A 17,226-nucleotide genomic window follows, 5' to 3' on the forward strand; every position below is an offset into this window, starting at 1 on the left:
TTTGACACTTAGAATTTATTTGATAAGATCTCCCCCAGCATATTTGATGGTGTTCTCAAAGAAATCTTGGTGAGTTACTTGAGGGCATTTTTTAAAACATTGTGCAAACTGCTGTCACTCTGCATAGATGGCAAACGGAATGAATGCTTGTGGATGAGCATTCAATTAAGCAGGCTGCTTTGTCCTGGATGGTGTTGGATTTCTAGACTGTTGTTAGCACTGTATTTACCTAGGCAAGTGCAGAGCATTCCATCACATTCCTGATTTGTGCCTTGTAGATGGTGAACAGGCTCTGGGGACTCACTGCAGGATTCCCAGCGTCTGACCTGCTCTTGTAGCCACAGTATTTATATGGTTGGTCCAGTTCAGTTTCTGGTCAATGTTAACTGCCAGAATGCTGATAGTTGAGGGGATATACAGCTATTCTACAACCAGCGGATCAGATTTAATCTCTGCAGTCGTGAATGGTACTTGGCAACCAAACAACCAATTGGAGGAAGCTCTGAAAAATATTCCCATCCTTAATGATGGATGAGCCCACCACATCACTGCAAAAGATAAGGCATTTGCAACAATCTTCAGCCCGAAGTGTTGAGTGGATGATCCATCTCGGTCTCTTCCGTAAGTCTCCAGCATCATGCATATCAGTCTTCAGTCAATTCTATCCACTCCATGTGACATCAAGAAACAGCTGAAGGCACTGTGCAACGCAGATGCCATGGGCCTTGACAATATTCCACCAATAATACTGAAGACCTGCAAAGTGGGGTAATAAGTTTAGTGAGATTTTCAACCAGTAGACATTAAAGCCACTGACAGAATTAGCAGCATTCAGTTAAAAGACTTTAAAATAAGCTAACAAGAAGCAATTTACACATATGAGATGCAGTAATTGATTCAAATAAGTAATTGTAAAACATAAATGCTGATAATTTAAATGTGTTGCAATTGATGCTAAGGAATATTGTTCACTTTGGTCAAAAAGCATTTTACCACAAAGTATCATGGTAAAAGTCATTAGGGTGAAGTCATATTTCAAGAGAATATTTCAATCTTGGAAATATGCAAGTTTTATCAGCTAAAGTTTCAGATGAAGAACAGTTAGAATCATCATTGATGAATAGGGCTAATTCACTGTTTAGATGGGATAGACTGGTGCCCAGACGTGGTGCCTTGAATCTGTCTGGTTAAACAGTGAACTTAAAGGAAACCCGTGAGAATGTAATTTGTTCTCTGGGCAAAGCATCTTAGGTTTCTAGTTGTGAGGGTCAGCCAAGACAGGAGGTACCGTTATGTTGAGCAGTGGAATGCGATTGGCCAAAGTATTATTGTTGATTTGTGTATCGTGAAGATGATTGATAAGAAAAATCTATAATTGATCTGTTTTTTGATTGTATCATTAGATTCATCGGAGAGGTTCTGTTGTTCTATGCCAGAACCACTTAACCCTTTGATGATCTCCGTGCAGCTACTGGTTTAAATAAAGTATTTGATTCAGAAACACTGGCTTTGTGATTCGTGTATTGTGTAAGTTTTCTTGACAGTACTGCTCACCTCAGTCACCCCACCAACAACCTGTGTTCCAGAAATTGCTGCGCCTCCAGCCAGGCTGTTCCATTACAGCTACCTGTCAGCAAGCAGATCTTTCTATTCCTTTCTCCTTTATCTATTTACCTGGATTCCCACCAAATACACGAAATCTATTTGCTTCAACCATTCCCCGTGGGAGCAAGTTCCACATTCTAATCATTTTCTTGGGAAAGAAGTTTCTCCTGAATTCCTCATTGGATTTATTATTGATCATCTTATATTTCTGGTCCCTAATTTTGGACCCCCTCACACAAGTGGGAACATTTTCTCTATATTTACCCCCAAATTCTTAATTTTACAATTCATAATTTTGAAGATTTCTTTGATTTCCTCCATCAGCCTTCGCTTTTCTGGGGAAAAGAGTGCTAGACTGTTCAGTCTTTCCTGATAGTTACAATCCCTCAATTTGCAATATCATCCTTATCAATGTTTTTGTACCTTCTCCAGTTCCTTACTGTCCTTTTTCAATATGTTGCTCTGAACTGTGCACAGCTCTCCAAGTGTGGTCTAAACAAGGTTCCAGACAAGTTCAACATCACTTCTCTGCTTTTCAATTCTATTCCTCCAAAATCGGACCCCAGTGCATTGTGTGATTTTTAAAAATAAAATGTCCTTGTTGACCTGTCTAGCTATTTTAGAAGGCAGCTCACCATCACCTTCTCAAGAGCAACTTGAAATGGGCAATAAATAATAACTGCACAACTGTGGAAAGACATCCAGTCCCTTCACAGCATTGCTCAATATCGAGAAGGTTGGACAGTGAAACCATCATCTGGAAATAGGTCGAGTCAGATTTGATTTGATTACTATTGTCACATGTATTAGCATATAGTGAAAAGTATTGTTTATTGCGCGCTATACAAAGCATATCGTTCATAGAGAAGGAAACGAGAGAGAGCAGAATGTAGTGTCACAGTTATAGCTAGGGTGTAGAGAAAGATTAGTTTAATGCAGGATAGGCCCATTCAAAAGTCTGACAGCAGCAGGGAAGAAGTTGTTCTTGAGTCGGTTGGTACGTGACGTCAGACTTTTGTATCTTTTTCCCAACGGAAGAAGGTGGAAGAGAGAATGTCCGGGATGCACGAGGTCCTTAATTATGCTGGCTGCTTTGCCGAGACCGCGGGAAGTGTAGACAGAGTCAATGGATGGGAGGCTGGTTTGCGTGATGGATTGGGCTATATTCACGACCTTTTGTAGTTCCTTGTGGTCTTGGGCAGAGCAGGAGCCATACCAAGCTGTGATACAAGCAGAAAGAATGCTTTGTATCGTGCATCTGTAAAAGTTGGTGAGAGTCGTAGCTGACATGCCAAATTTCCTTAGTCTTCTGAGAAAGTAGGGGCATTGGTGGGCTTTCTTAACTATGGTGTCGGCATGGAGGGACCAGGACAGGTTGTTGGTGATCTGGACACCTAAAAACTTGAAGCTCTCGACCCTTTCCACTTCGTCCCCGTTGATGTAGACAGGGGCATGTTTCCTCTACGCTTCCTGAAGTCGATGACAATCTCCTTCATTTTGTTGACATTGAGGGAGAGATTATTGTTGCCGCACCAGTTCACCAGATTCTCTATCTCATTCCTGTACTCTGTCTCATCATTGTATGAGATCCAACCCACTATGGTGGTGTCGTCAGCAAACTTGAAAATTAAGTTGGAAGGAAATTTGGTCATACAGTCATAGGTGAATAAGGAGTATATTAGGGGGCTGAGAACACAGCCTTGTGGGCACCGGTGTTGAGGATGATCGTGGAGAAGGTGTTGTTGCCTATCCTTACTGATTGTGGTCTGTGGGTTAGAAAGTTCAGGATCCAGTTGCAGAAAGAGGAGCCGAGGCCCAAGCAACAGAGTTTGGAGATGAGTTTCGTAGGAGCCGACGATTTTGCATGCCATCATCTTCATCACGGGAGCTTTGAGATATCATCAGACCTGAAACTGGTCAGTGTTGTGGAACCTTCCATCAGAACCAACCTTTCTGAAACTTTAGCTGTGGGTGATCAGTCAGGGTGAGGCTGGGAAAAAGTGTGAGTGAACTCCAAGTGTGGTGAGAGCTTCAATCATTCATCGAGACTCATGAACCACTGACTCATTCCGACAGGGAGAGGCTGTTCAAGTATGTGGAGGGTACCAAGGCCTGACAAGATCTCCTAACAGACCAAGTATCTTGTGGTATACCATCTGTGGTACCTCCTATAACACGGGCAGCCACATGGAAGAGAAACCGTTCAAGTGTGAGGTGTGCGAGAAATCATTCTCACAGTCATCGCACCTCCTCCAGCATCAGAGAATTCAGACGGGAGAAACCATTCAGCTGTGAGGTGTGCGAGCAAGTGTTTAGACAGTCATTGAACCTCTGTGCACATCAACACATTCACACTGAGGAGAAACCTGTCAGGTGTGAAGTGTGCAACAAATCATTCGTGTACGCCAACACATCCACACTAGGGAGAAACCATTCCCATGCAAAGTTGCAACAAATCATTCTTACAGTCATCAACTGTTCATGAACACTACCATGTTCACACAGAGGAGAAACCATTCACATGTGAGGTGTGTCTAAATAGGGGCTTTGCACAAATATCGGGACTGTTAATCACTGGCATGTTCACACAGGGGAGGTAGGGGTATGATGACTCGGCCTGAGTTTTAACAACACCAGGTTAAAGTCCAACAGGTTTATTTGGTAGCAAATACCATTAGCTTTCAGAGCGCTGCTCCTTCGTCAGATGGAGTGGAAATCTGCTCTCAAACAGGGCACAGAGACACAAAATCAAGTTACAGAATACTGATTAGAATGCAAATATCGACAGCCAACCAGGTCTTAAAGATACAGACAATGTGAGTGGAGGGAGCATGAAGCACAGGTTAAAGAAATGTGTATTGTCTCCAGACAGGACAGCCAGTGAGATTTTGCAAGTTCAGAAGGCAAGCTGTGGGGGTTACTGATCGTGTGACATAAACCCAACATCCCGGTTTAGGCCGTCCTCATGTATGCGGAACTTGGCTATCAGTTTCTGCTCAGCGACTCTGCGCTGTCGTGTGTCGTGAAGGCCACCTTGGAGAACGTTTACCCGAAGATCAGAGGCTGAATGCCCATGACCGCTGAAGTGCTCCCCCCACAGGAAGAGAACAGTCTTGCCTGGTGATTGTCGAGCGGTGTTCATTCATCCATTGTCGTAGCGTCTGCATGGTTTCCCCAATGTACCATGCCTCGGGACATCTTTTCCTGCAGCGTATCAGGTAGACAACGTTCGCCAAGTTGCAAGAGTAGGTACCGTGTACCTGGTAGATGGTGTTCTCACGTGAGATGATGGCAACCGTGTCGATGATCCGGCACGTCTTGCAGAGGTTGCTGTGGCAGGGTTGTGTGGTGTCGTGGTCACTGTTCTCCTGTCACACTCTCAGTAACCCTCACAGCTTGCCTTCTGGACTTGCAGAATCTCACTGGCTGTCCTGTCTGGAGACAATACACATCTCTTTAACCTGTGCTTCATGCTCCTTCCACTCACATTGTCTGTATCTTTAAGACCTGGTTGGCTGTCGATATTTGCATTCTAATCAGTATTCTGTAACTTGATTTTGTGTCTCTGTGCCCTGTTTGAGTGCAGATTTCCACTCCATCTGACAAAGGAGCAGCGCTCCGAAAGCTAATGGTATTTGCTACCAAAGAAACCTGTTGGACTTTAACCTGGTGTTGTTAAAACTCTTACTGTGTTTACCCCAGTCCAACGCCGGCATCTCCACATCGTGACTCAGCCTGACAGTCAGCAGCACACACGAAACGCTGACATATCCTCACTGAGGAAAAGCTGTTGAAGTGTGAAATGTGTTTCACAACCTTCACAAAGTTGATATCCTTGAATAGAGAAAACATTCAATTGTGAGGTGTGTGACCGAGCCTTCACACTGTCAGTGACACTCATGAAATAATGACCCATTCACAAGAGAGGAGAATACATCCTAGTGTGAGGCGTGTAACACAGATTTTGCATAATCATTGTGTCTGACGATCAGCAGCATATTCACATTGGAAAGGAAATCTTCGACTGAGCTCTGTAACAAACCCTTCACAATCTCATCAAACCTTCTGGACCATCAAAGGATTCAGACAGGGAGTGACTCTACGTCTTGTGATTTATGAGTGAAATTCTCTTGAAGTCTTGACACATCTTGGAACTGGAGCAAGCTCACACAGGAGGCGAAACCTTCAGGTGGGATGTTTGTGAGAAAGTTTTCACCCACTCATCTGATCACCTAAAGCACCAGCAGATTCTCACTGGAGAGAAATCATTCAGAGAGGTGTGTGACAAGGCTTTCACACAGTCAGTGTATCTCCTGATCCATCAACATAAACACACAGGGTGAAACCCTATTGGTGTGAGTTCCTTATATTATTCTATAGCTACTTCAATTAGCCTCAACATCTCTGGAGGGGGAGAATCAGCTACGAATCCCGTTCCTCATCAGTGAGGCCAGCTGGGAAGTCGGTGGGGTGGGGGGCGGGGGGGGGGGGGGGGAGGCAGCAGGATGTGTCTCGGCTGTGACAGTCTCCGTTGTCTCACAACATTCACTATATTATTGGCTGAAATCTTACCGGCACGCCCACCCCGATTCCGGGGGCAGGTGAGGCTCGGGGAACAGCATTCTCTGTTGGCCTTGGGTGGGATCGTATGATCCTCAGGCAGACATGCCGGTAAAATTCTGCCCTCTGTCTCATCTTGTATCTCATCAGGTCAATCTGCAAGAATACTAAATGGTAAAACAAACAACAATTTATATTACATGAGAAGAGAGTGCGGACTGGATGGCAAGTGGACGTTGATTGGTAAAAGTATTGCCATGGAGAATAACTGACACTGACAGTCAACTGAGATTTGTTTTAAATTCAAACCCAGCTGATGATTCTGGTCAAGGCGAAACCCTGAGGAATGAACCAGGGAATGGAACATAAGAACAGGAGTAGGCCATTCAGCCCATCAAGCCTGCTCCACCATTCAATACAATTATGGCTGACCAGACACTTTAATGCCTTAAGTCCACATTATCCCCATATCCCTTTAAGCTATTGTTAATCAGAAATCTATCAGTCTCTGGTTTAAACATACTCAATGACTGAGCTTCCTCAACCGTTTGAGGTAGGGAATTCCAAAGATTCACAGCACTCCGTGTGGAGAAATTTCTCCTCATCTTGGTCATAAGTAACATCCTCCTTATTTTGAAATTGTGCCCCTGATTTCAGACTCCTCAACCCAGGGAAACATCTTACCTGCATCCATCCTGTCTATTCCTTTCAATATTTTGTCGGTTTCAAGAGAGAATACAATCCCAGTTTGCCCAATCTCTCTTCATAAGACAATCCTGCCATCCCTGGAACAATTCTTGTGAACCTTCACTGCACTCCCTCTATGGCAGTAGTATCTGTTCTGAGGTGAAAGGTCCAAAACTGTACATAGTACTCCATGTGCAGTCTAAACAAGCTCCTATACACCTGAAGCAAGACGTCACCAATCCTGTACTCAAATCCTCTTGCAATAAATCTTACAATTTCCATCAGCCTTCCTAATAACAATTGCATGTTAGCCTTCAATGATTTATGGACAAGGCCTTCCAGGTTCCTCTGTCATACCTCAATGTAATAACGGTGTGATATGTTCACCTTATACTCTTTGAAGATTAATTTCATGTTTTGGAAAATATCTTCAATCATTTTCAAGTGTTTTATTTACCTTTTTTGGAGTTTGGTGTAAACTGAATATTGTGTTGTTGTTTGTCTGCTGTTTTATCAATCTGTATAGATTTATAACTCACAAATTCATGTTTTGAAACTTAAACCAATCTACTTGATTTCTCAGCATGATGTGTTCCTATTCACTGAAATACCCAGGAATGTACAGTAAGAGTCCTGTACACAATATATTGGTCAATGTCACTGTGGGCTGGTATACTTCCTCCATCAATAGGTTTAGAATTTCCATTTCACAGGAAGCAGAAGGTTTCTCTAAAGGAAAAGAAGACTTGCATTTTTATATCAACTTTCACAAACACAGGGTGTTGTGACATTAGTGTACCTTTAAGAGATGTTTTTTTTTCATGACCTCTGCAGCTCTCACAGCCTTTGCTGATGTCATTATGTTGCTGGGCTGACTATGATGAGCCCTTTTATTGATACTTAAATGGTTTAAATGGGATTGTTTGTGTTTACTCTGGGATTAGTTTTACGATCCTGCATGTTAGGACGGTCATGTTTTTGGACCAGTTTTTTTCCCAGCGAGTTTAAGGTTTCATTTTCAGTTCTGAGTTGCAGTTGGGCTTTAATAGGGATAGCAAACTGAACAGAAGTCTCTCCCTATTTTACTTGGAAATTCTGCTGGTGATCTTAAAGCAAGATGTTGCCTTCCTGAAGGAAAATATTTGCTGTTAGTAGTTTGCCTAAAATTCCTGACTTTCTGGGAAGCTGTTCTGACTTCAACCTGTTCTGAATGAGTCAAGACTGTGTTTTCAATTCTCCAACCAAAGGACTCCATTTTCATTATCACGAGAGCAGTAGACTTTGCTGTATTGCACCTGTTTTGGTTCGATTGGAACACATTAGATATCTTTGTTAAGGGTTATACAATTATATTAGTTGCTTTGTTTCTTGTTTGTAATTGATAAAAGTTCTTGCTAATTTTCTTACTATACATGTTAACTATATTCTTAAGTAAACTTTGTTTGATAAAAGCTTCTGGTGGGTCTTTTGAATCACACCTGAAGCGGAACATGTTATGCTTATCCTAGCCAAATTCAAGATGCAAAACTTATATATTATAGAAAAGATATTATTAAACTAGAAAGAGTGCAGAAAAGATTTAGAAACATTGGAACATAGAAAAACAGCACAAAACAGGCCCTTCGGCCCCACAAGTTGTGCCAAACATATCCCTACCTTCTAGGCCTACCTATAACCCTCCATCATATTAAGTCCCATGTACTCATCCAGGAGTCTCTTAAAAGACCCTATAGAAACATAGAAAAACTATGATGGATATTTACTAGGATGCTACCGGGACTTGGTGGTTTGAGTTATAAGGAGAGGTTGGATTTCTCTGGAGCGTAGAAGGCTGAGGGGTGATCTTATAGAGGTCTATAAAATAATGAGGAGCACAGATCAGCTAGATAGTCAATATCTTTTCCCAAAGGTAGGGGATTCTAAAACTAGAGGGCATAGGTTTAAGGTGAGAGGGGAGAGATACAAAAGTGTCCAGAGGGGCAATTTTTTCACACACAGGGTGGTGAGTGTCTGGAACAAGCTGTCAGAGTAGTAGTAGAGGCGGGTACAATTTTGTCTTTTAAAAAGCATTTAGACAGTTACATGGGTAAGATGGGTATAGAGGGATATGGGCCAAATGTGGACAATTGGGATTAGTTTAGGGGTTTTTTAAAAAAGGGCAGCATGGACAAGTTGGGCCGAAGGGCCTGTTTCCATGCTGTAAACCTCTATGACTCCATGACTGTATGATTCAGGCAGGCTTATAAAACACTTTGGAGTTTCTAACCTGAACAATAACAGTGTCTAAAAGCACCTCACAGCCAGATGTGGGAAGCAAAGGCTTAATATGAATAATATGTTATAAAGTGATACTCAAGATATATTCATAATAGTTGCCTCTCTCTCTCATTGTATTTATCCAACACAAATCTTGGCCCATACATCTGATATTTTTCTCTATATATGTACAGAGATGAAGTTAGACAAGATACTTTGCTGCGAGCCTGCTTCTCTGTGATTATTATAGTACATATTTATCAGGGACACATAAGGCCATGAGCAGACAAAAGACACCCGGGCATGGGGCTAACCGAAGCTGTGCTGTATACTGTGACTGTCATTCTGAGAGATTCTGCAGCTCTGAATATTTCTCCTCTGAGTTTGTAATAAAGAATACCTTTTTCTGACCAACTCTAGATCCCTAGTAGCATTTGTCCCACAACACAGTCAATGAAGAGCTTTTTGAAGTGTAGTCACTGTTGCAATGTAGGAAACGAAACTGCACATAGCAAGCTCTCACAAGCAGCAATGTGCTGTTCCTGAAGCTTTGAAAGGTGATAAAGTCCCTGGAATCAGGAGGAAGGAGGAGAAAAGATTGTAGACTCCAGAAGTGAGGAACAACCTACAGACTTGGTACTGATAGAGGATCTGCACATCGAGCAAAAACCTAAATATCCTAAATCCCAAGGACTCAAATAGAGCCACACTTCAGAACAACCATTTCTGAAAATTCCTGGTATTCCTGAATGATACAGGTCTGCAGTATTCCCTCTCACCACTAGTTGTGCTGGGAGGACTCTCTCCCTATTTACCTACTTCCAAATATTACATCCAATGATATTAAGGTCAGTACTACAGGAGTGTCTGAGTAACTGAGGCAGGTGAGTCTTGATCCTGATCCGAGTCTGTGAGTGACCCGGGTTAATTCCACACTCCAGAGGAGTGTGCAGGAGCTGACTCTGTATCTAACCCTTGCTATACCTTCTCTGTGAGTGTTTGATGGAACAATGTCAACATGGAGAAGTTACTCCATCTCCATCTTAAAAGTGGAAAAGTTATTCCTTCAAGTTAATATTGCAGTGTTTTTTAAATGTGATGAGGGTTTCTGTCTCTATCACCCTTGCAGACAGTGAATTCCAGACCCTCACCATCCACTGGGTAATAAAAATCACTTCTCAACTTCCCTCTAATCCTTCCATCAATGCTTTTAAATCTCTGCTCCCTGGTTATTGACCTCTCTGCTCAGGAAATAAGATTGAAACAATCCCATCAGCTGCCTCTGCCACTTCCTCTCTTCCACTAGCCCACCTGGATAAATTATTGTTCCCCCCTGCCTGAGCCCTGAACTCACATCTTTCTCTCGTTGCTCTCCTGTCTCCCCTCATGCCCTCTCTGAGCTCACCTTGTCCATGAGACCCACCTCCTGTTCCCTCGACCCTATTCTCACTAAACTGCTGACCATCCAAATGCCCCTCCCTGGTCTCCATGTTCGCCGATATTGTTCACGGTTCTCTCTATTCAGATGTTGTACCTCTCCCCTTTAAATCTGCTGTTTTTATCCCACTGCTCAACAAAAAAAAACCTTGGATGCTGTCCTTGCAAGCTACTGCCCCATCTCCAACCTACCTTTTCTCTCCAAATTCCTTAAACCTCCCAAATCCTGGAAAGGGACATGGGGTCAGGGACATATCAAGTTTTAGTTTAGGTTTATTTATTAGTGTCACGAGTAGGCTTACATTAACACTGCAATGAAGTTAGTGTGAAAATCCCCTAGTCGCCACTATATTAGGTGGTCAGGTGCAGGGCATAATAACAGGTGAGGGGCAAGAGGTCAGTAGTGAGGTCTACCGAGGAGTGAGGGATCAAGTCATAAACCCAGTCACAGAATCAATCTTTTATTCACTCCCTCCTGTGTGTCTCTCTCCTGTACATGTGCTGATCCCACCACTGCACATCAACACTCTCTTGGATGCTATGGGTCTTCCTCTTTTGATCCACTGTCAAACACATCCGAGGCTCCACATCCCATACCGATGTTGTCAGTCTCCGAGGATGAAGGATGCGATTCCCGCACTAGAAATCTCTGTCAAACATTTACCAGGGAAGGAGCAGTTTTTTTTGAAATGGCATTCTGTAATACCCACACTCATTCAGGAACGAATGTTAGTAAGTGAATTATGAAGATTCCTATGGACCCCATAATATCCACACTAATGTTCAGGCAGTCTGACTATCCTGTGGGAATCAGGTGTGGAAATGCCCCTTATGCTGTGTGAGAAGATCCAGCTGAGAGACCTGTTTACTCAGTGCTTTGTGCTGAACTGATTGACTGAAGCAAACCAACCTGGGTGTTGAGATATTCGTTCCAGGCTGTGTGTCAGGCTGGGTAACCTTGGAATGAGTGTAGAGGATGCTGGGTGAGGAGGTGAGCTGGCTGGAAGGAGTATAGGAACCGTATCAAAGTTTTAAAAACTTCACACATTCTCCACATCCCATCCATGTCCAACAATGCTCCAGCCATTCCCATGGCCCCTCATATCCTATATGCCAACCTCTGCCCCCAACCACTCTATATGTCCTTTCTACCCTCTGTGCCAACTTGGTGTCAACTCAAAAAACCTCATACCCACCACCCATTGCCCTTACACCACCCACACCAACTCACCCACAATCCACAGACATTAGGACCCATGCTGAGATTAAATAAAATAAAGTTCCAAGTGACAGTTGTAGACTTTATTTTTTCAAACAACATTGATTCATCAAAAAACAATTGCTACATTTAAATTCTTTCAATAATGTTAATCATTATAACTACAAACATTTTATTCATTTGAATCATCCCCTATAAAAACAAGTATTGAAATTCATTGTCCCACTTCAAGTGTCCATAACCAGTTGAAGCTGTCAATCAAATTGACAGGCACCCTACTGTGACAATGGGTGGTAGTGAAATCTCTCATTCATCTTAATTCTGTCAATCTCTGAGGCTTGTGTCAACAGATAAAAGGGAAGGCAATAATTTTATTACACCCCGATAGTTTTTTCAAAGAGTTAAATGCAGGAGTTTTAAATGCCTTTTTACCTTGACAGCTCCCTGTGACAGTTCACTGAATTTCTTGACAATTGTTTTGACAATTTCGAAGAGCTTTCAGTTCCATGTTTATGCATAATCTATGTCTAATTTTTAAATATTTTATATTTAAAATTTTTAAAGGACACTGACTTCTCCCAAAGGGCAGTTCACCTCCCCCAAAGGGGACCATATCCAAAGGTTCCACTCAACAAAGGGACCCAATCTATCCAAACAAATCCATGATGTTCAGACCAGCTCCTAGCTGATCTAATCTGCACGTCAGTTTTCAGACACCTCTCACCCAAAACTACGAGTGGAGGCAACTGTTGATTTTTGTCGACAACAGCCTCTGTGAAATGTGTAAATTCCAACCCAGACCAATCCAGATCCATGAAAATGGGAGGTGCTATGATCAGGTGGCAGGGGAGAGGAGGGGTAGGACTTTCAGATTCAGTCCTCTTCCATCATTGGCCTCATGATGGAGAGGCTCTCTGTTGTGGCAAAAAAATCCAGACCAAAAAGAAAAATATCCCTCATGATAAAAAAAATGAGGGGAGAATAATGACACAGGAGCTAGTAAAGGAGGGAGGGATCTCCTCCTGTGTGTCCCTCATCCCAGTAATGTGACCTCTCCTGTGTCAGAGGCATGTCGAGCAGCAGATGTCTCTGCACTGGGCTGCTGCTGGCCAGAAGGTGAAGGGACTACAATCTGAGACAGAATCTGCCTCATTTCATTCAAAGTTTCATTACTTCTTTGTAGAAGCTGACAAAGAATCTCATTCTGCTGCTGAAGGACCTCATTGTTTCTTTGTAGATGCTGGTTTTGTATCTCATTCTGCTGTCTCAGAACCTCATTCTGCTGCTGAAGAATCTCATTGTTTCTTTGCAGATTCTGGCTGACATCAGTCTTAAATTCAGTCAAAGTTTGCTGTAGCAAATTAGACGTAGCCTGATAACTCTCCGTACTTTGAACCTGTTCCTGATATAAGCGCTTAAGAAATTTCAGATCATCTTCATGATCTTTACCAGCAGTTTGGGCCTGATGTTGTCCGTGTGCTCTCGGAGATGGCAAAGCTTCTGCTCCCAAAGCCACAGGTTCCTCATCTCCGGAAGGTTCTGAGCGCCCTCCTTCCACCACAGCAGCCAGAGCATCACAGAGCTCCTCCTTCACAACCACAATATTTAGCTTTAACTCATCAATACTACCCTCCAAATCGGACATCTTACCCTCCTGACAATCCTCTCTCTCCTCCACTGCAGCTGCCATGCCACATTGATGTGAGGTATTCACCTCCGTCCCTTCCTCATCAACCCTTTTAGGAATCTCAGACACTGCTGCCAACTCTCCTCCATCACCCTCTGATGGGACCATGGACACCTGTGTATCTGTCAGAGGAAGAAAATCACAATTATTTTCTTGTGTCAAATAAATTAACTCTCCTCCCGATGGTTTAAACACAGCTGTTGACATCACCTTCACTCATCCCCATATCTGATCCACCATTGATTATCGTGGGGTTGGAGGCCAAACAGCTTCCTTGTGAGTCATAGATTTTTACAGCACAGAAGAGGCTGCACCTGCCATCAAACACCTATCTACTCTAATCCCACCTTCCAGCAATTGGTCCATAGCCTTGTATGCAATAGTGTTTTAAATGCTCATCTAAATGTTTCTGAAATGTTGTGAGTGTTCCCACCTCCACCACCCATTCAGACAGTGAGTTCTTGATTTCCACCACCCTCTAGGTGAAAAAACATTTTCCTCAAATTCCCCTCTAAATTTTCTGCTCCTTACCTTAAATCCACAGCCCAGTTATTGACCCTTCTGTTCTGGGGAAAAGTTTATTCCTATTTTACCCTATGTCCTGCATAATTTTGTACACTGCAATCAGGTCCCTACTTAGCCTTCTCTGCTCTAAGGAAAACAACCCCAGAGTATCCAGACTCTCTTCATAGCTGAAATGCTCCAGCCAAGTCAACATCCTGGTGAATCTCCTCTGCACTCTTTCTATTGCAACCACATCCTTCCTCTACTGTGGCGAGTGTTTTAAACAGCTTCATCATAACCTCCCAGCTCTTATAATCTATGCCTTGGCTAATAAAGGCAAGTGTCCCATTTGCCTTTTTAATCACCTGATCTATCTGTCTTGCTGACTTTAGAAATCTTTGGACATGCACAACAAGATCTCTCTGGTCCTCTGCATTTCCTGGCATCCTACCATTCATTGTGTTGATGTACGGAACCTGCCCTCCAGTCAACGAGCGCTCCTGGGTGTTATGGGCCAGCTTTACCTAAAGGAAGAAATGAAAATTAAAAATGAATCATGATCCAGACTTTGCTGTGCTGTCTTGTGACTCCTTTTCCGAGTGCTGGAGACAGCTTTCAGCCTGCACCCAGGGGGACTTCTGATTAGAGATCAATCTTATGGCAAAGTCAGAGCCATCTCCAAGACAATTGCATTTTACAACACCTCATAACATCAGTGAAATAATCTTGTGATCTTTCTGTACTTTCAACTAAAATTCTGAAATTAACACATATATATTTAATATTCAGATATTGCCCTCTTGTCCATTGTCGGGAAACTTGTGCATAAGCAGGAGTTTCTATACATATTGATGTCTTCTTTTGGTGATGTTTGGCAATCTGGTCAAAGATTAAATTAACCTTCTTGAAACAATTGGACTGATGGTGGGAGAGGTTGGATGTGATTTGGAGAAGAGGTTGGAGACAGACACTGCTGAGACAGACAGTGATTTGGAGGGACAGCTCCAGATTGAGCACTGGAGGGTAAACAACACAGAAAACTCTCAGTGTAATGGAAGCAGGTGAGCCGCGGTGTGAAAACGCTGGTGTCTGTGGAGGTCAGATGACCATGAGAATAATTTGTCGCACACCTCACATATGAATGGCTCCTCACTGGTGTGAATGAATGGGTCTGTGCGCAGGGTCGATGACTTAAGGAATAATTTGTCAAATACCTTACATGTGAATATGTCGGTGTATACCGAAGCCAGTTAGTCCAAGAATAACTTGTCACGTACCTTGCATGGGAAAGGGTTCTCCCCTATGTGAAGGCATTGTTGTCCGTGTAGGTGCGACAACTGCGAGAATGATATGTCACACACCTCGCGCGTGAATGGTTTCTCCCCTGCATGAAGGCGTTGGTGTTTACGGAGGGCCGATGACCACGAGAATAATTTGCCGCACACCCCGCATGTGAAGGGTTTCTCCCCTGTGTGAATCCTCTGGTGTGATATAAGATGGGAGGGTCGGCTGAAAGCCATCTTACAAACATCACACTTGAAGCGTTTTCCTTTCTCCCCTGTGTGAATGCTTTGGTGTTCACGCACATTTGATAACCGCGAGAAGGATTTACCACACACCTCACATTTAAAGGGTTTTTCTCCTGTGTGAGTTTGTTGGTGTTTACGGAGAGTCGATGACTCCGAGAATGATTTGTTACACACCTCGCATGTGAAGGGTCTTTCTCCTGTGTGAATCCTCTGGTGTGATAGAAGATGGGAATTTCGGTTGAAAGTCATTGTACAAACATCACACCCGAAGAGTTTATCTTTGTCTCCAGTGTGAAGGCGTTGGTGTTCGCTGAGGCTTGATGACCATATAAATGATTTGTCACACACGTCACACTTGAATGGTTTCTCCCCTCTATGAGTTCTCTGGTGCGATAGAAGATGAAAGGATCGAGTGAAAGCCTTGTCACAAACATCACACCTGAAGGGTTTCTCCTCTGTGTGAATCATCTGGTGCCTTAGAAGATTCAGAGATGTCATAAAATCTTCATCACAAACATCACACCTGAATAGTTTCCCTTCCATGTGCCTGCTCTTGTGCCAACAGTAGTTGTAACAAATGCACCTTAGAAGATCTTTGAACCTGTGAAATCTCCGATACACCTCAAACCTGAACAGCCTCTCACCTGTAGAAATGAGTCACTGGTTCATGAGGCTCGATGAATGATTGAAGTTCTCACCACACTTGGAATCCACTCACACTTCTTCCCAGCCTCACCCTGACTGATCACCCACAGCTGAACCTTCAGAAAGTTTGGTTCTGATGGAAGGTTCCACACCACTGACCAGTTTCAGATCTGATGATATTTCAAAGTTCCCCTGACCCATCCAATTTCCAGATGATGGTTTTGCTGCCCAACCTTCTCTGTGTTGAGCAATGTTGTGAAGGGACTGGATGTCTTCCCGCAGTTGTGCAGTTTTTCCCTGGGTGATGGTCAGGGTCTATCTGTGGTGTCTATCCTCTCTGTATTCTCTGGTGTAGCACGGTGCAATCCTTCTGTAAAACAGGAAAAGGAAACATGATTTCCTCCAACTCCCTTTCCTCCTTTGATGAAGGGTTGGCTCCTCAATTAGAGACTGTTCCACAGTGAGTGTCAGTCTGCTATTGCCCTGTGTGGGGGAAATCAGATACAAATCCTTTCTTTTTTCTCACTTGACTGTCACAAATCCTGTGTTTCCAGCAAGGACACTGGACAGTGACTAGGAGCAGACAACGTGGCTACTTTCTTTCATCCATCCAGTCTCCAACTTCTCAGGTACCGTGCGGGCAATGGAAAAGACAGTTAGGTGGAGTGTAAAACAGGCTATCGATTCACTATGAGCTCGAGTTATGCTGCGAAATTAAATATACTTCACTCACCATCTCCTCACTTGGTTTTCAGTCCCTACAGGAAGTGAAGCAGCTGTGAAAGAGGAAGAGGAGAGAATGGGCAGAGTGGGTGGGCTCTCTGATTGACGTCTCTCACAGCCAATCCTAATATTTCTGGAGTAACATGAGTTTCCTGAAGCTTGGGAAACTGACCGGTGAAACGGAGGCGACTTTGAGCAGCAGATCAGGTGGAGACTTAAACTTGTCATTGTCCCATCTGAATAAAACCTCACTTATTGCAGCTGCTGTCTCAGTTCCCCCGGTAAATGTTTGACAGAGATTTATTGTGTGGGAATAGCATTCTTCATCCTCGGAGGCTTTCAAACTGACAACATTAGTGTGGGATGTGTAGCCT

The 17,226-nt window shown here is 43.3% G+C and overlaps 2 protein-coding genes across 5 annotated transcripts in view; both read right to left on the reverse strand.

The window, feature by feature from the left end:
* LOC144497013 (uncharacterized) overlaps positions 1 to 16,886 on the reverse strand; it is a 40,138-nt gene extending 23,252 nt beyond the window's left edge. The window contains exons 1-4 of one of the 4 annotated variants that reach the window (XM_078217699.1): positions 16,863 to 16,886; positions 15,233 to 16,499; positions 14,407 to 14,479; positions 11,834 to 13,573 (exon numbers count right to left, since the gene is read on the reverse strand). In XM_078217699.1, the coding sequence (XP_078073825.1) occupies positions 12,798 to 13,573; positions 14,407 to 14,479; positions 15,233 to 16,027 (1,644 nt within the window). In that variant the 5' untranslated portion in view covers positions 16,028 to 16,499; positions 16,863 to 16,886 and the 3' untranslated portion in view covers positions 11,834 to 12,797. Of the gene's footprint in view, positions 1 to 11,833; positions 13,574 to 14,406; positions 14,480 to 15,232 lie in introns of those variants that run through there. The other 3 variants (XM_078217697.1, XM_078217700.1, XM_078217702.1) reach the window with 3 other exon arrangements.
* Positions 1 to 17,226, reverse strand: part of LOC144497015 (uncharacterized) — a 507,438-nt gene that overhangs the window by 372,959 nt on the left and 117,253 nt on the right. The gene's annotated exons all lie outside the window — the stretch shown is intronic.

The sequence above is a fragment of the Mustelus asterias genome, chromosome 8 (assembly GCF_964213995.1).
Source record: "Mustelus asterias chromosome 8, sMusAst1.hap1.1, whole genome shotgun sequence".
In the NCBI taxonomy this organism is placed as follows: Eukaryota; Metazoa; Chordata; class Chondrichthyes; order Carcharhiniformes; family Triakidae; genus Mustelus; species Mustelus asterias.